At 51.3% G+C, this 17995-nt stretch overlaps 1 protein-coding gene across 3 annotated transcripts in view; it reads left to right on the top strand.

Moving 5' to 3' along the window:
- ELFN1 (extracellular leucine rich repeat and fibronectin type III domain containing 1) overlaps positions 1 to 14394 on the top strand; it is a 115205-nt gene extending 100811 nt beyond the window's left edge. For 2 of the 3 annotated variants that reach the window (XM_064520182.1, XM_064520183.1), the window contains exon 4: positions 10836 to 14394. In XM_064520182.1, the coding sequence (XP_064376252.1) occupies positions 11280 to 13667 (2388 nt within the window). In that variant the 5' untranslated portion in view covers positions 10836 to 11279 and the 3' untranslated portion in view covers positions 13668 to 14394. Of the gene's footprint in view, positions 1 to 6027; positions 6095 to 10835 lie in introns of all 3 variants that reach the window. The other variant, XM_064520184.1, reaches the window with a different exon arrangement.
- Positions 14395 to 17995: the final 3601 nt, after the last annotated feature.

The following is a 17995-nucleotide window of genomic DNA, read 5'->3' as shown; positions in this document are numbered from 1 at the left end:
GCGAGGAAGGGCTCTCACGTGTCACTACAGCGCAAGCCCAGTGATGCCCACGCCAAGGCATGAACATCCTACCACTGCCTGGCAGCAGCTGCCTTTTCCCCCAGCAGTTTGGTATCAACCACATGTCAAACAAAACCAGTTTCTCCTGAATGGAGCCTGGCATGTACACAATCCATTTTTCCAAGCTTCCCCCCGCCCCGTTTCTACCCACTTTTTTGAGGGGGGAGGGAGGGGATTGTTTTTTAGGCCTGCTGACACCGTACAGGAGACTCATCAGTTGCTCACACATCTGTGGCAGCTGGATGTCCTTTGCGGAACAAGGCGAGCTTTGCACATCCCCACGAGCATACGGGCAGTCTTCAGACTTAGAGCCCATCAGCGTGGGGAAGGAAGGTGGTGGTGGAGGGGGATGGGCTGGCCCTAGGGAAAACCTGCCACGCAGGCACATTTTTTCTGTTTAGATTTAACATGATAAAGATACCTCAGGGGTCTAGTAGCTATATTAACCATGCTGTAAATACAATCAAATGAAATATTAATATGAGCTCCACACGAATATGGCCATCTGGCTGCCCAGACATCTCCCTGACCATTTCAGCTACGCAGAAACACACCGCCAGCACTCTCCAAAGACCCTATTAAATAGATGTTCTCATGCTATTTCTCGGCGCATGCCTGAAAAGTTGGCAGGTTCCAGCTATTTTGGGTCTGCTGAGGGTGAAGCCAGTTCCAGCATCTCAGGGCTCTCTCAGAAAACACTTTGGCCATACAATTTCTTCCACACCCCCAGGGAAAGAGCAAGGGCTCTGCAGCTGGCCACGTCCATGACAGCACGTTGCTGGAGGGAAGGCATTTCCCCACCATGGCATACCCCAGGCCTTCGAGTCTCATTGCTCATACCAAAACCTTGAGTGCTCCCGAGCCAGCCCGTGTACACACCCACGTAAACCACGGTACTCACCTCCTTGTGGGTACGGGGCATCCGCAAGATGAGTCCACTGCAACCGTCTGCTTCAGCTGTGCCAAGGCATGGCAAAAAAACCATGAGGCCTGCAGTAGCAGGAGGAAAGAGCTGTAAACCCATGGCTGAAGTTAAGCTAATAAACAGCATCTGGGGTAAATAATCATGGTGGGCTCTTCCCCAGGGGTACAGTCCCAACTACCTCCCACCCTTCCACCATATCACATGCTTCTCTGCACCAAACCTCACTGGGTGGAGTGGTTGCATTTTAAGTGCAAGTTGAAGGGATGTTATACACTTAGACTCTGCTCTTCAGTCAGAAAGGTTTACCCTTTTCCCTCAACAGTATTACAGTTGAACTTGCTAAATGCTTTTAGCGATCTCAGACTAAGCCATTTGTATGGCTGGCAACACTATACCTTTAAGCCATTCCACTGTTTCCTGTTCTTCATCAATTCAAGCCTATAATCAGACCCAAAGCACATGAGCATTCAAGTGCAAATATCTGATAATGGTACTTTGGAGACAGGGACTATTCCAGAGCAATTGTGTCCAGAATCGGTCTGCAGTCTTCTAGTCGCTCCTGGCCAAAAGGGACATTTGGGGAGCATGTCCTATAAAATCTGGGGGAAGGAAAGCAAGTGTAAATTTCCACAGCTGAAACAATGTAGACTTGCAGCCTCCTGAAGTCTTTTCCTCTAAGAACGCAGCATCTGTTTGGGTCAGGAGATCAGGACATAGGTAGGGCTGGAAGCATTATAGCAGACCTGTCTTGACCTAGCAAAGGAGAAGGCTCCTTCCCCTGAGAACCAACCAGCTGAGTTTGCCCCGGTAGAGCCATGTGCAGGAGTGGGGCATACGTGGTCAGCTGTGCATGGAAGATGGTCATGCTTGGTTTCCTCTGCAACGCTTATCCAGAATAAACATTACACTGGTTTTGGAAACCTGCCCAGATGGTCATTAACCTGCTCTTGGCCCATGCCAAGACAGCCTGCAACAATGAGCTAAGATTAGACTGGGGGCATTGGGACTTGACAGATATCACTACACCCAGGCACAGTCACCCCAAAAGCAGGCAGCCTGAGGGGTCAGCCCTAAGCTGAGCCCTTTAGAAGAGACCTTCCAGAGCTGAAAAGGTAGATCATAAAATTATAAAATAACTTAGATCAGAATGGATTTCTGGAGGCCTTCTCGAGCACCAGCAGAAGAAGCAGGACCAACTTCAAAGGTGAATGAGTTGGTAGGAGAGGATCAGAGGTGTTTGCTTACAGCGTAGCCATAGGACATGCCTATGTGCTGAAAGATGCTTGCAGATGAAGATTGGTAACTCCCTTTTGCCTACCAGGGGGTCAGAGCAGGCTGTTACTACAGAGTACTGCATGTGCTGTATGTTTCTTGTTCATCTGCCAACACTCAGCAGTACCATCAGCCTAGAAACTGGGACTGAGCTAGTCACTGGCCAGAGACCCATAGTTTCTCTGGCTTAAAGCCCCTCCAAAGGCAAAGAGGGGGACAGAGAAGGAAGAGTCCTTTAGAAAATATGACCTTGAGAAGAATTAGAACAAGCAAAACATTGCTGCAGCATAAAGGGGCAGCTATGGTGCTTAGAAACCCTTAATGTCTTTTCTAACACACCTAGACATTTAATGGCTCCATCACCAGATTTTATTCTGAATAGAAGATTTTCTTGTGTGGGATGCAAAGGCTTATGCAGGCCTCCTGAAAAAATAAATTAACAAATGAAAGCAAGAAAACCCTCTTTCAAATAACAGCAAAGATCTGAGCAAGGATGACAATGCAGAGACAAGGCACAGTTCAGCTTCTGTCAGTACATAGGAACACCAACAGCTTTGCTTCCCGGCACAGGGCTAGCTCCCTCCATTGCATTAGTGCTGGAAAAACAGAGAAAGAATACTTTGATCTCCATCACTTTATTTACTGGGAGAAAAGTGGGAGTCCTGCTCCCATACCAGAACTGCACTTCCCCCAGTGTAACTTCAGCAAAACTATCCCCTAATGAAGCTGTAATTCAGGCTGGTTATTTCCAAGAAAAACACTCCAAGTAAAGACTAGAGTAGCTCTCTCCCATGGAAACACACTTTCTTACTGTAACCATTCTACCTGACTAGAGCTCTTAGTACTCTGTCTACTAAAAATCTTTCACCTCCTCACCTTCCTCTAATTCTGCCCCTCTAATTGTGCTCCTTGGTTATTTGAGGGCTCACTGCAGTGTCTTAAGCTGGAGCTGACATTTTCTCTGCCCATGCTGATATTTCAGAAGGCTGGTTTAATGCATAGGTAACCAGCTGGGCTTATGAGGTTGTTCACCAGGAAGATCATTTATGCATTTACTTAAACTCAGCAGAGGATTTTGCACAGTGGCCCACAGCAGTACAAGATAGGGGCTGTCACCTCAATAGATCCTAGAAGCAAGGAGGCTGAGGTAGATGTAAATGACTTCAGACTGCAGCTGAGTGAAAAGCAGAATATCTGTATTTGCTGAAATCCCAAGAGCTGACCTGTCTTGAAAATGTTGTCATTTTAACTCAGAATTTATTTTTCCAAAGAACAAAAGGGTTCCCAAAACATTCATGCAAACAGGTTAATTTTGCACATTCTAGGATTGCAGTGCTGGCCTCAGTCTGGTCAGTGGGAGAAGATGGAGACCTTTGAACTATAGCTGCTATTAGCCACCACAGCACCTGCAGTTCACAGCTAACCTGGTCTGAAATTAAATATTTTAGTGGAAAAACTTCCAAACAAAGATAACTGTTTTTCAGCCAAAGGTTTAACTTTGCAGAAAGTGCATTTCCCACCAGAAAGATTATTTTAGTAGAGGATTCCTCACCCAACCAGCTGCAGAGAAAGTTGCCAACTACAGAAACCAGGACTGACTGTTCTCCAAGAGAAGGCAAGCCAGGACCAATGGCAACCCCAGCCCAGACAGTGCCCTCACCAGCCATGGTGCAGTCCCACAGCACCTGAGCAGAACAGGACAGTGGCAGCAGGGTCCATTGAGAGTCTCGGGCAAGGCAAGCAATGAACCAGATCCAGGGTCCACCCAGAAAGTCCAGTCAAGATCAAAAGGAGATGAGAACCAGAGGCAGCACCTGAGATAAGCTACAAGATATGTCTGAGGAGTTCATCCAGGAGACAAACTACCTAACATGTATGTCTGAGATTTACCCAGGAGGCAGGACCAGAAGCAGGACTAAAGTCAGGCACACCTACAGCATAGCTCAGGAAAAGGTCACCTCCCCAAGCCTGAGTTTAAATAGAGCTCCTGGGCTCATAGACAGAGGGTGTGGGTGCAGGGCCCAGGTGAGGCTGGTCAGGGCCGTTAAGGCCTGTTAGTCTCCTCGGGACCTTGACAGCAAGTTGCAGGTCAGGTTCCCCAAATTGGCATTGGCTTGGCCACTGATCTGCAAGATGTGGAGTCCTATGCCTCCTGCTAGGAGACTGTTAATGCTCCAGCACCTAAAGAGAGTCTGTGGACACCAAAGGGCTGTTGGTGTCCTGGGCTCTTTTTGACTTGTGTTGCCCTTGATAGAAACAACCTGGGGACAGAAACATTGGTCTTGGGCCACACAGTGCCCGTGAGTGTGACTACCTTTGTCAATCACCTCCCTGTATAGAGACCAAGTATGTGATTTACATTGATTTCTCCAAAGCTACCCCAGAAAAGTGATCTCTTTTGGCTGCTTGCCACCTCGTCTGGTCTGTGTCCTCCCAGGTCTCAGTAAAAGCTGCCCTGTGTGCGATGCTGGGCCCTTACCTCTCAGCCCCTCTTCACCTCTCTGATTCATTCCACCTTCATTTCTCTGCAAACCTCGATGGAAAACATATCTCTTCTCCTTGCATATGTTTCTTAAATAATAAATAATAGCAAGAGAGAGGTGGCAATTGACTGGAGAACTGTATTATCTAGCACTGTGAAGCATTTGGGAATAAGGTTGGGATGCACAAAATGCTCTCTAAACCCTACCTGTGGAGGGAATATTAGTACTGGGGCATCCGGATGGAAAAGGGACTTGAATTTTATAGACCTGGGCATCTTTATTATTCAGCATGGTAGTGATGCTAACCAATATCACCTGGCAGGAGGCAAGTAACAAATGCCAGGAATATGAATGAGGAGGAAAACCTGCCTGGAAGCGTTCTTTCCTCACCTGACATATACAGAATGGACGTTAAGCCATTTAGGGGAAACTTCATCACTAATGAATGTTTTCTCTGCCATCTTAGAGCTGTCTCCTCGGATTATTTTACACATAACGAAGAGCCAAGGTTCATTTTAACATTTGGTGCCTGTTAGCCAAATTTTCCTTCCCCACCTCTGTGTGATTAAACATTTATCATTTGTAATGTATCGCTCCCGTTTCGCTGTAGCTCTCTGTGTACTGGGGCTCCTTCTTTTATTGATAAAATGACCTGGACGGCTATGAAAGAGGATCTCAGAGAAGCGGAAATATGGCCAGATGGAGATGGAGCAGCTAGGGAGAACAAAGTATGGAGATACAGAAATGCCGAGGAGAGGAGCCCTGTTGTGTGTATACGCACGCACACACACACACGTGCATGCTAATCTGGCTACTTGCCTTCGCTCAGTAAATCTAATCCACAGTTTGAAATAACTCATTCAGTAGAATAACAAAATTAGGAACTGAGTGCCAGGACAGCATTTTATTATATGTGCTGCCCAGCTTGCTTTCCCCCTACCTCCCCAGCCCCCACGGCCGCTTTGTTTGCTTCCTTGCAGCTGCTGCTCCAGTTTAATTTACTGAGATGCTATTAGCTGGGAGGTGGAAGCAAAAACTTAACAGCCAGCCTGCACTGGTTTTCGGAGCCTTGGCTTTGCCTTTTTCTTTCCATCCCCATCGCGCTGGGTTTTCAGCCTGGATGCATTTGGTGCTGTCCAACCAGTCCAGGCTGCAGCCTCATGCACATCTCAAAATCACAGTGGTTCCTCTTTGCCTGTGGGGCCTTGACAAGGACCAGGGTGGGGGGAACAGGGACAAGTAGGAGGGGATGGCATCACGGGTCAGCATGGATCTGCGCTCTTGCAGGGATTCTGGAGATCAGAGGTGAGCAGCATTGGCTGTGGGAGTCCTCGTTGCCAATTTACAGGCCTTGGTAAGTCATGTAAACGAGGTGGCAAGTACCACCACACTGCCTTGTGAAGCAAAGGGAGAGGGAAATATACACAGTGCATAGGTAACTCTTGCAAGGACTGATATTTCCTGCAAGCTCAGGGTCAGTGCCAAATGGGTACCACTGCCTCCCTGCAAACATGGCCTGCTGTCACTGGCAACATGGAGCCAGAGTTCAAGATGCCTCTGGTTTAGACTAAATCCATCATGTCAAATCACTGCTGTTGTTATTTCACACTGGCTTCATGCCTCTCTTTTGCTTCCTTCTACATAAGTGAAGAAGAACCCAAAGTCTCCCCTTTCCTGGTTGTTTCCCACATTGGAGCTGTAGGTGGCTTTTTGCCAGGTTTTCCTAGGAGGGTCTGTGTGAGGCTGGAGAACTGGGAAAAGCACTGTGTAATTGGGATACTGGAAGAAACCACAACAGCTGGGCAAAGAGGAATTATTTAGGCAAGCTGGTTAAAACTCTGGTTTCTCTTACTGAATTTTCTCCAGATCTATTCAATTCACCAAGCTGGGAGAAAAGGCCAGGCAGAAGAAGATTCTCTGCTCTGACCACTGCAGGGAAGAGGTAGGAGGGCTTCTCCTACCATCTGCCAGAAAGGCATCCCAAAAACAGAAAATCAGGGACAGCAGAAGGCTCCTCAGCCAGTCAGTTGCTCTATTTCTAACCTGCAAAAATCAAGCCCAAGATTTCAGAGTAGAAACAAACAGAAAAAGGAGATTAGAGGGGAGGTAAAAAGTAGAAAAGGGAAGGAGGAGAAACTTCTGGATCTCTGTTTTCTGCCGTTAAGGGGATATTAGCCAGGAACCTCTGCAAGTGTCCCCACTCCCATCCTGCCTCGCAGGCTGCTCAGTCCCGGTTGATGTTGTAGCACACACACATGCACACACCCACATGCGCTTGCACTGATGTGGTGCTGGGAAGGAGGCTTTCAGAAGCCAACAAGATGAACAATTATCTCTTCCGTGCAAAGCAACAAGACCCACTTCTCCACTCCCCAGTCATGTCCTGGCAATCTAATAAAAAGGGAGATTAGCCCCTCTTTCCTCTCTTGCATCTCCTTAATGCTGTCATTTTATTCACACTTTGCAAAGCAAATAAACCAGCAAATTGCTTGCTTTAATGAGCTGAAATTAAACTCAGGCTGCTGATAAAATGCCTTTTCTCCTTTCTGTTGTTGGAAGGGACTTGTCTGATAGGCAGCATACAGGAAAGCAGAGAAAACACACAGCAGGAACCTTATTGAATGTCTTTGAGTCATTTACAGTCACTCTTCCTCACCCCAGACACTTCCAATTAGACCAGGGGGTCATATGGGTGACGAAAAGGCTACTGAGGATTGGCCTTGCAAGGTCTGTGGAGGGCCTGTCTCTGCTCCTGGGTCACGGGATGGTCTCGCTCCCTTAGCTAAAGCCCTATGGCACAGGCTGCAGCCCACTGCCTCCCCAGGGAGACAGTGACATGAAAGACCACCTCTTCCAATAAAAAGGTTGGTCTGCCTCTGCAGGGCAATCCCAAACACATGCTTGCCCAGAGACCGAACTGATGTTTTGGCTTGGGTCAAAACGGGAGTTAGGGGAGGTGGAATAAGTGCCCACGAAAGAGAAGAAGCCAAAATGCATCACTTCTTGCTGCCTGTGTTGTCTCAACTCGGCAGGGCTTTCTCTGCTTGCAGGAGGCCCCAATAATGAACAAGCCCATAGAGGGAGAGCGAGGAGATGCTTGCACTAAGGGAGTGGTCCATGGGAGCAGCAGGCAAGGAAAGCACCCTCCATGCCATCCTGATGGGACAAATGGGGCAACCCATAGATGATGGCTCTGCAGGCCAGTACTACCGATCTACCCTTCTTCCATGCCTTTGGGGCAACGTGAGAAGCTACAGACCTGGCTGGTCCCTGTGGCAGGGAAGAACAGGAAAATCCGGAGCCCACCTCAGGACGGGTTGGGATGAAACTCTCCACCTGTAGCACAACACATCCTCTGCAATTTTCAGCCCCAACAAGGATAGCTCAGGGCACTTTCCTTCAGTCTCTCACACCCCTGTGAAGCAGTATCATTGTCTCACAGTACCGGAGAGGAGAGTGAAGCGCACAGGTTAATTACTTTGCCCCGTGCCAGGAGGCATGTGGCAGCAGACAGCTCTCAGCCCAGCACTTCAGCCCTGCCTCCCCATCAGCTGGGCGAGCAGCGAGGGGTGGGCAGCCACCCCGCAATGCCCCGGGAGTGCGGTCCCTCTTCCCTTCCGTGCCAGCTCCAAGACTCAGCTGCACCTGAAATGGGCTGCCAGATCCTCTGCAAAGAGTCCCAGCAGAGGGACAAAATATCCCTGCAAATGTGCTCCTGCTAGTGCAGCATGTGCTGGTCCCAGAGATGAGGGTTACTCACAACATCATTGCCAGTACACTGCGGTGGTATGAGGGTTTAAGCTGAAATAGCAGTGTAAAAACAAGCCAAAGCTCAATTTTCTACCTCCAGGAAGGATGAGACCTGAGATTCATCTGCCTTGCCCTCAATATCATCTCCTCCACCAGACTCCCAGTTCTAATAAACTCTTAAAAACCTGATTTCTCTGAGCTTTCTGCTGAATGTAGCTGAAGCAAGAAAGCAAGCTCAACAGGTGCTGCAGAGCTGAGGAGATGCACAGAGAGACCTACAAGTACCCAGGCAAGGCCCCTACATCATCTCCTTAGGAAGACACATCATCTCCTTAGGAAGTCAAGCCAGTACATCTCACCCACACACATCTGCACACCTGCTGCAGACTGAACAGTCCTCGGGAAGGGTGTACTCCAGGTCCTCAGGAAGGGTGTACTGCAAGTCCTGCCCTCACAGGGGACACTGGAGAGTCTGGTGTGTGACTTCCTCCGCAGACCTCACATCCACCCCGCAGCTGGTGGGGCAGCCGCTGGAGGAGAGAGTGGCAGGAGAGTTTCATGTGCCAGAGAGCTGACGTGAGGACAGATCTTGTTATTCATGTAATGTAAACCCAACTGTTCCACCAGGGAATAGACTCATTGTTCACGATCCAGAAAGAACAAATAAACTGTGTCACTGCTCATTATTACTGGCCTATTTACAGAGGTATAAACTGTGAATGGTTAACAGGGCTCTCTGCAGTGAAACATGGTCTGCTTCATATGCTGGTGTTCGTGGTTGGAAAAGGAGGACCTGGTTTCTCCAGGATGAGGACTAGGGTGTGGTGTCTGCTGCTAAATGCCCCTTGATGATCAGCTTTGCATGTAGGCGTGCATCACCCGTCACAGTCCCTTCACTGCCTAGGTTCTGCAAAATAGTTTGGATACCAAGTTCTGGATTTACAAGATTATGCAGATCTAGTGAAAGGCAATTCAAATATAAGTCATGCCCCCATGTCCTTTATGGATGCCCAAGAAACCTCCAGTTCTTACCAGCTATGTTTTCAAGGAGTGATGGTGGTGACTTTATGGCTTCCTACAGTCTGCCTGGGACAAGCAAGACAACCAGACACATTCCTACAGTATGAAGGACTTTCTGGGTAGGCCATGATGTTGCCTTCTCAGTTGTGAATAGCTCCATCTCTCCCACAAGGCCCCACTGTACTCCTCCCACTAGCCCAGAGAGCTCTTCAGCAGTAGAGAAGTCTGCAGGTGGTGTTTTGGATTTCCTGCTGAAAAACAAAACCCAAAGGATGCTGAAGATCATGCACTTCCCTCCTCCCTACTTTTATCATCCTATTCCCCTAAGAAATTATTAGAGGAAGTAGAAGTGACTTCTGCAGATATTTACGTTTAGTCAAAAAACAGGATAAGTTTAATAGAAAACATGAGCCAGGAATTAAAGTGTTTTTCTTTGGCAAGTGAGGCTGCTGGCAGCCCCAGAGGTTTCTTTCCCTAGAGGTTTGTGTCTAGTGAAGACTCCTCCTGGTTTTCAAACTTGGCTGTTTCTGGCCGGGGAGGAAGATCTTGTCCTCTCTTCTGCAAATACTCACATTAGGTCATTGAAAGTTTGGGAGCTCTTCCTGCCTCTGCACACCTGGGAGGGAGAGACAGGTCCTGAGGACAGGAAGCGAGCACCAACCACAGACAAGGAAATCGGACGTTGGACAATCAAGTTTGTATGTTTTGTGATTAACCAGTGTCCTGAAACTACAACCCAGCTTCCCAGAAACTGCATAGGCACTTGATGTTGGGCTTTATCATAGACGCTACGCAGCAATGCAGTCAGAAAGTCCTTGACCACCTACCTCCATGGTGTCCCTATCATCACCCACTTGTGTGGGCACCATTGCTATACACACCAGCACATGAGACAGTTAGGATTCCCCTCAGCAAAACTCTGCAGCATCAAACCTACATCAGAGCAAGTCATCTAGGCTTCAGTTGCCATCAGCGGAGAGGAGCAGACACTCCTGGGGCACCAATCCTCTCCTCCTAAGGTAGACACCTAAACTGTGCCCTGGATGTGCATTATCCTCACCACTGCCAATAACATGATGCTAGACAAAGTGCTCAAAGGAGGAGGGCCTCCACAGTCAATGACCAACTTCCTTACTGCTGCCAAACATGAGTGTCTGTGCTCAAATTAACCAAAGGCTCCTGGAAAGGTAGAAGCCAGATTTAGAAAGCAATCCTCTAACATTAAGAGGGTAGTTGGGCACAGCTTGGCACCTGAAAGCATCTCTAATACCACTAAATGTTAGTTGCCTTCCCTTTGTATTTATTTGTGCTTTTGTTTTGTGCAGGTGAGCCAAGTGACCAGGCACGGAGAGCCAGACCCACAGAGGCAAATGGAGACGGAGCCCAGTGCCGCAATGGGCAGCAAAAAGAAAACAAGGAGATGTACTGTAAAAAGTGAGTGGAAGGCTTGTCTCTAAGCCAGAGAGACTCCTCCTCTGCACAAGCACCTAACTTCATGACTTCCCCCGCAAGATGCCACAGGCCTGGTGATGCAGGACCACCCTCAGCCGCCCAGGCCTTGGTAGGAGCGCCCGGCCCGTGGCTACCAAGTACCTCGGGCACAGAGGTCCGCTTTTGCCACGGACACTTCCCTGCCGGCTCCAAGCCATGAGGAGAAGGGAGAGGAGAGAAAAGCTGTCAAAGAAACACTAACCCACCTCTTCCTGGCCCCCACCCCACTCCCCACTTCCAGCAGACCAGGGAACCCCTTCTCTCTGCCGCCCTTCCAGATGGCAGGTCGCCGGTGGGCCGCGACGTCAGCCCTGTGCATGTGCGTGGCAGCCGTCTCTCTCCTGCACGCTGGCGGGGTGCGGGCAGACTGCTGGCTCATCGAGGGGGACAAGGGTTTCGTCTGGCTGGCCATCTGCAGCCAAAACCAGCCCCCCTATGAGTCCATCCCCCAGCAAATCAACAGCACCATCGTGGACTTGCGGCTGAACGACAACAAGATCAAAAGCGTGCAGTACGCCTCGCTCAGCCGCTTTGGCAACCTGACATACCTCAACCTGACAAAGAACGAGATCTCCTACATCGAGGACGGTGCCTTTTCGGGACAGTTCAACCTCCAGGTGCTGCAGCTGGGTTACAACCGACTGAGGAACCTCACCGAGGGGATCCTCCGGGGCCTGGGGAAGCTGGAGTACCTCTATCTCCAGGCCAACCTCATTGAGACCGTCACCCCCAATGCCTTCTGGGAGTGCCCCAACATAGTGAACATTGACCTGTCCATGAACAGGATCCAGAGACTCGACAGCAACACTTTTCGGGGCCTAAACAAGCTCTCTGTCTGTGAACTCTACAGTAACCCTTTTTACTGCTCCTGTGAGCTTCTTGGCTTCCTGCAATGGCTGGAGGCTTTCACCAACATGACACGCACTTACGACCGGATGCAGTGCGACTCCCCACCAGACTACACCGGCTACTACTTGTTAGGCCAAGGCCGGACTGGCTATCGCAATGCTCTGAGCATGCTCTCTTCCCTTTGCACCGGTGGCTCCTACACTGTGATCCCTCGTTTTATCCCTCCCAGGTACCAAGTGACCACAGCGCCCTCCGAAAGCCCGTGCTCCGAAGAGGAGTGCTCCTCTGGTGACGGTACGACCCCGCAGTTCTCCCTCTTCACGCCCATTGGTGAGACGGAGGTGCGCCCCAACATCCAGGTGAAGCACCTCAACCACAACTCAGCCGTCCTCACCGTGCAGATCCCCTACCCCTTCAGCAAGATGTACATCCTCTCCCAGTTTGAAAATGGCTTCTCCTCCATGATCACCAAGCTCAGGAAGAAGGAGGAGAACATTACCGTGAGCAACCTAGTAGCACAAAGAGATTACACCTACTGTGTGGTCTCGGTCCACCAGTACTCCAAGTACAACCACACCTGCGTCACCATCACGCCCACTAGACCCAACCGCAAGGAGCCTGTGCCCACCCCTTCCACCGCCACTCATTATATCATGACAATCCTGGGATGTCTCTTTGGCATGGTAATTGTCCTAGGCGTTGTGTATTACTGTCTCCGGAAGAGGCGCCAGCAGGAGGAGAAGCACAAAAAGGCCCCTGGCAGCATGAAGAAGACCATCATTGAGCTGAAATATGGGCCAGAAATGGAGACCACCAGCATCACCCAGCTGTCCCAAGGACAGATGCTGGGTGGGGAGACGGTGACCCGCATCCCCTACCTGCCTTCTGCTGGAGAGGTTGAACAGTACAAGCTGATCGACAGCAGTGAGACCCCCAAGGCCACCAAGGGCAACTACATGGAGGTGAGGACGGGCGAGCAGCCCGAGAGGCGAGACTGTGAGCTCTCCTTGCCGGACACCCAGAGCTCCGTGGCTGAGATCTCCACCATTGCCAAGGAGGTGGACAAGGTGAACCAGATCATCAACAACTGCATCGATGCCTTGAAATCTGAGTCCACCTCCTTCCAAGGGGTGAAATCCGGTGCGGTCTCCACTGCAGAACCTCAGCTGGTGCTCTTGTCAGAGCAGATCCCCAGCAAGCATGGATTCCTGTCCCCCGTCTACAAGGAAAGCTACAACCACCCACTCCAGCGGCATCACAGCATGGAGGCGGCCCCCAAACGCTCCAGCACCTCTTCCAGCGGCTCCATTCGGAGCCCCAGGTCCTACCGCTCCGAGGGATCGGGCCACAAATCAGAAGCCAAATACATCGAGAAGACGTCCCCCACCACCGATACCATCCTCACTGTGACACCGGCCGCGGCCATCCTGCGGGCAGAGGCGGAGAAGATCCGGCAGTACAGCGAACACCGGCACTCGTACCCCGGCTCGCACCAAGGGGAGCAGCACGACAGCATGGCAGGGCGAAAGCCCTCCATCCTGGAGCCTTTGACCCGTCCTCGCCCCAGGGACCTGGCCTACTCCCAGCTCTCGCCTCAGTATCACAACCTGAGCTACACCTCCAGCCCAGAGTACACCTGCAAACCATCGCACAGCATCTGGGAGCGCTTCAAACTCAACCGCAAGCGGCACAAAGACGAGGAGGAGTATATGGCAGCCGGCCATGCCCTACGCAAAAAGGTCCAGTTTGCCAAAGACGAGGATCTTCACGACATCTTAGACTACTGGAAGGGCGTCTCTGCCCAGCAAAAGTCCTGAGTCCTCACAACAACTCGTGACTTAACACACTAACTGGACCAAAAGAAATCCGCAGCAGCTATTTTTATTCAGACTGTCTTTGAAGCAAACAAAAAAAAATGAATCAATAAAAATAAAAGAGAGAACAAATTATGGAAATCTATAAATATTCTATATAATATATAAAATGAAATATTAAAATGTCCTCACGGTGGTGAGACACACACCAAATTTGAACACAAAGACTTTAAAAATCAAACAAACTATGGAGTGAAATTTTGTTTCATTTTGTTTTTTTTTTAAAAAAAAGAAAAAAATTGAGCATAAAAAGAAAGCGTAAGAGTGGGCAGAGAGCTGAGGTCTGGCATTTCCCAGTACTGCATTGCATGAGTCCCTATTCCGTGATTTTGTGGATTCTTTGTGAACAGTTTGTGTTCTTCCTTCCCTCCCTTCCAAAATCAACAGCAACAAAAACAGCAACAAAAACCAAAAAAAGACCAGAAGGAGATCCATCCTTTGGGCTGTTTTTGCAAACGGAGTCTTCCAGCTTAGACTTTTACCCGGTCGAAGGCTCGTTCACATTTTCACTCACTGAGAGGTTTTACCACACATTGCATTGTAAACTGAAGTCATTGAATTGTACAGAGAAAATTTCTATATTTGCAATGTTTGCTGTATAATGAGAAAGAGAGAGGAGAAAAAAAAAACAATACTACATCTACTAAAAATATATATATATATATCTATATTCACCTGTTTGTACCAGGTTTTAATCATGGATTTTAGAGAAAGAGATGGAGTTTGGTTTGAAGGACTTTTTTTTTATAGGTTGGTTGGTGGGATGAGGGGAAATTTGCGGGGGGGGGGGGTGAGTGGGTTTCTAAGTGTTTGGGTTTGGTTTCTTCCAATATTTGTCTGCGTCCAAGTTCTGTCCGCTTCCAAGTGCGCTGGGAAAAAAGGCACACTGCCCTAGGAAAGGCGAATAATCCCCGTCCCTGGGGACGGTGGGGAGGAGGGAGCAGCCCCACGGGGCTCAGGGAGCCTTCAGGACACATCCCACCCCCGTGCAGCGCTGCTGCCCACCTCCCACCGCTGGAGACAGTTTGCTTCGGGCACGAAGCAGAGTAGTGAGGAACAGGCCAAACTGGGAGGAAGAAAAAAACTCTGCAAAAAGCAGCAGAGGAGGAGTAAGGCTCCAAATTACACATGCATATAACGCAAAAAAAAAAAAAATCATGCTGCTCTTGCCCACCAAATCATGAGGCTCCCAGTTCAAGCCCTGCCCTCAACGCTGGCTGGTGCTTGGGGCTGACGAGGACAAGAGGCAGAGCCGCGTAAAAGGTACCAGCCTGCAAATCGGCATTAACGCACAGCTTATCCTCGCCGTCCCCAGGCCAGTCCCCTTCTGAGACTGCAGCGAGAACGTGAGAGCCCTGGCTGGCGCGTCCCCGAGCTGCGGCCTGCGCCCAGGCCATGCCAGGGAGAGGATGGCAGCCCCGTGCTCGCCCTGCCAGCTCCCTGCTTCTTTCGAGGGCGTTTCCACCCCATCTCGGTCTCTTTGCATGGACATCCTTAGCCCAAACAGATGAGCGCTAGGGCCCAGGAACAAGCCACGTCCCGTCTTGTTATTTCGATATTTCAAAGTGATTTTGACAGGTATTCTTGCAAAAGGTTACGTTTGTTTGGAAAGGAGCTGAGCCAGGCAGACATGGAGCAGGATGAGGAGCGCGCGAGCTCCTTCCCCACGGTTATTTGTGCAGACAACAGATCATTAGCAGGATTTCATAATGAAAGGCAGGCAGTTTCCCCAGAAAAACAGTCACTATTCGTAAGTAAAGGTGGGTTTCTTCATCTCTTCCAAGCGCCCCACATCCTCCCCACGGCGTGCAGCTCCTCGGGGCTGCATCTCGCTCCCACGGGGAGCTGAGAAACGCTCCTCCCGTCCTGCCCCACGTGCTGCTGCCGTCCCCGCTCTGCATCTCGGCCGCGGTACCTGCGACGGAGCAAACGCCGAGCTCCAGCCCCGTGCCCTGCGGCCCGGAGGCAGGTTCAGGGCGTTCGCCACGCGGGGCTGGGGCGGCCGCGGGCGGCGGGTTACGGGCTGATCTGGGCTCAGATGCTCCGGGGGCAGCAGGCGCTGGTCAGGGGATGCCTGAGCGCTGCCTCACCAGGATCAGCGCCTATATCTGCTTCGGAAATGCCATCACGGTCGTCTCCAGAGCAGCCACGAGTGACGGCACGGTTGGCAGAACGTTACGTCTGTCCATAAAGGCGGGAGCGCAGTTACCAGAAAGTTCATCTTTTTACCTGCGGCAAGACGTCTTGTTTCCCTCTGCTGCTGCTTCCTCATCTGCAAAACGCTTCCCCGCGGCACTGAGGGGGAAGGCTGGTTGGGGAGGCTCAATTAATTAATTGCCTGTTTGCAAAGCCTGTTTAGCTCCTAGGATAAAAGCCGCTTCAGCAATGCAAAGTTGTTAGTGGTATAAAACAGCGGGGGCAGATGAAATCAGAGCCCGATTCTGTTTTCACAACAGGATTTCACTAGTCAGAGACCGGCGTAGGCAACGTGATACAGCAGCACTGGCCTTTCTAAATTAAACACTTCCCAGACACGAAGTCCCTGCAGGTACAGAGGAGCAGGGTCAGGAAAGCCCCGGGCCTCTTCGGCTCCAAGGAGAGGCAGCTCGAGACCCCTGTCCGCGGGGCTCTCCGTGGGTTTCCAGGAGCTTTGGCTCGATCCTCGGGTGAGCATGCAACGGCCATGCTGCAGAGCGCTCTGACCAAACCAGCCCTTCTCACCGTCCCTCCGCAAGGACCACCTTGGGCTCCTCGGCCAAGCAGCCCAGGGGGTGCAGAGGCCACCACGCCATGTCCTGGTGGCAGTCACACCAGCGGATGCGATGAGAGCTGCTCCCCTCGTCTCCGGGACCGTACACCACCCTCCGAACCACGCAGCTCCAGGTGCCAGCACTTCCAATGCAGAAAAGTAACCCCGTGGCTCAACGATGGGGATGCAGCAAGAGCAGAGTGCTGGGCTGCACGTGCTGCTGCGCAGACCCCACTGAGGGCACGGGGAGAATTTCAGGCTGGGACGTGTCTGCTGCTTTTTTTCTTTTTATTTCTCCTACTCAGCCGCCAAACCTCCTCAGCTGCTTCTCTGAAGAGGAAGGGATCCCATCCGGCTGGGCTGTCCCTGTCTGCCCACAGCTCCAAGTGCATCCGGAGAAAGCAGGTGGACCCCACACCCTGCGTCGGGAAGGAGGCGCAGGAACAGCCGCAGGTGCCCGTGTGAAAGATGCGCCGGCTGAGGAGGAGGGAGGCTGGTGCAAAGCTTCCTCCCTCGCTTTCCTCCTCCAGAGCGGGGAGCAGCACACGGGGTCTGCACAGCAAGGGACCCCGGCAGCAGCAGCACCGGCTGCCTAGAGGGATTCGGCTCCTGGTTGCTGCGGCAGCCTCGGCCCTGCCGCCGGAGAGGGGAGGGAGCAAAGAAAGGGAAGGGAAAAGAAAGGGAGAGAGCAAGCGAGATGAAAGGTAAAGGAGGTAGAGCGAGCCTGGGAGGCAGGGGGAAGCAGCGGGAGCCGGAGCAGCTGCGCCGGCGTGCTGGACAGGCAGCCGTCTCCCAAGAGGCCACCGAAGGCAGCGAGCAGTGCTGCTCTGGGAGAGATTTTTAGAGAAAGCAGTTGTTTCCCTGCAGCGATGAAACAGAGAAAAGGAGCAGAGGGATCCAGCGCCGCTTCTGCCCTGAGCCACTCGGAGAAAATTGCACCATCAGGGTCGTGCCTGTTCCCAGAATATATTGGCTCCTTGAGAGGAGCTGCCCACAGCTGCCGCCTCTCTGGGGTGCACCTGCAAGGAGGAGAGGCCGTCAGCCCAGGCCCCCGAGGGAAGGAGCACCCTGGTCCTGCAGGCCCCCCCGGCTGGCTGCAAGCCTCAGCATGTGGGGGGTGGTGTGGGGAGAAGAGACTCAGACCCACCTCTGGCAGTGCTGGAAATGCAGCTCGGATCTGCGGCCCTGCACAGGCGCTGGCCGCAGCACTGATGGGACACAGCCGCAGTGTCTGGTGGGGCTGTGCCCTCCGAAGTTCAGCCGTTCCCACTATTGCTTTGCAGATCCTCATCTATCCGGTACCTGCTGCAATCCTTGGACCTTCTCTCCCCTCCTGGCCCTTTAACCAGTCCCCCCTTATCCCCCCCCCTCAGTTCACACTGCTGTTAGCCTCCCACCACCCCATAGCGATTACTTGGAACCCCCCTCCCCTGGGTAGGACCATGCTGGTAGCCCTGGGGCCATACATAAGGTGGATTCTGCTGAATTTCTCACGGTTGCAAAATTACTGTTGTTTAAACCA

Source organism: Dromaius novaehollandiae, chromosome 14 (assembly GCF_036370855.1).
Source record: "Dromaius novaehollandiae isolate bDroNov1 chromosome 14, bDroNov1.hap1, whole genome shotgun sequence".
NCBI lineage: Eukaryota > Metazoa > Chordata > Aves > Casuariiformes > Dromaiidae > Dromaius > Dromaius novaehollandiae.
Note: the sequence above shows the minus strand (reverse complement) of the source record. Positions and strands in the feature narration are given on the sequence as shown.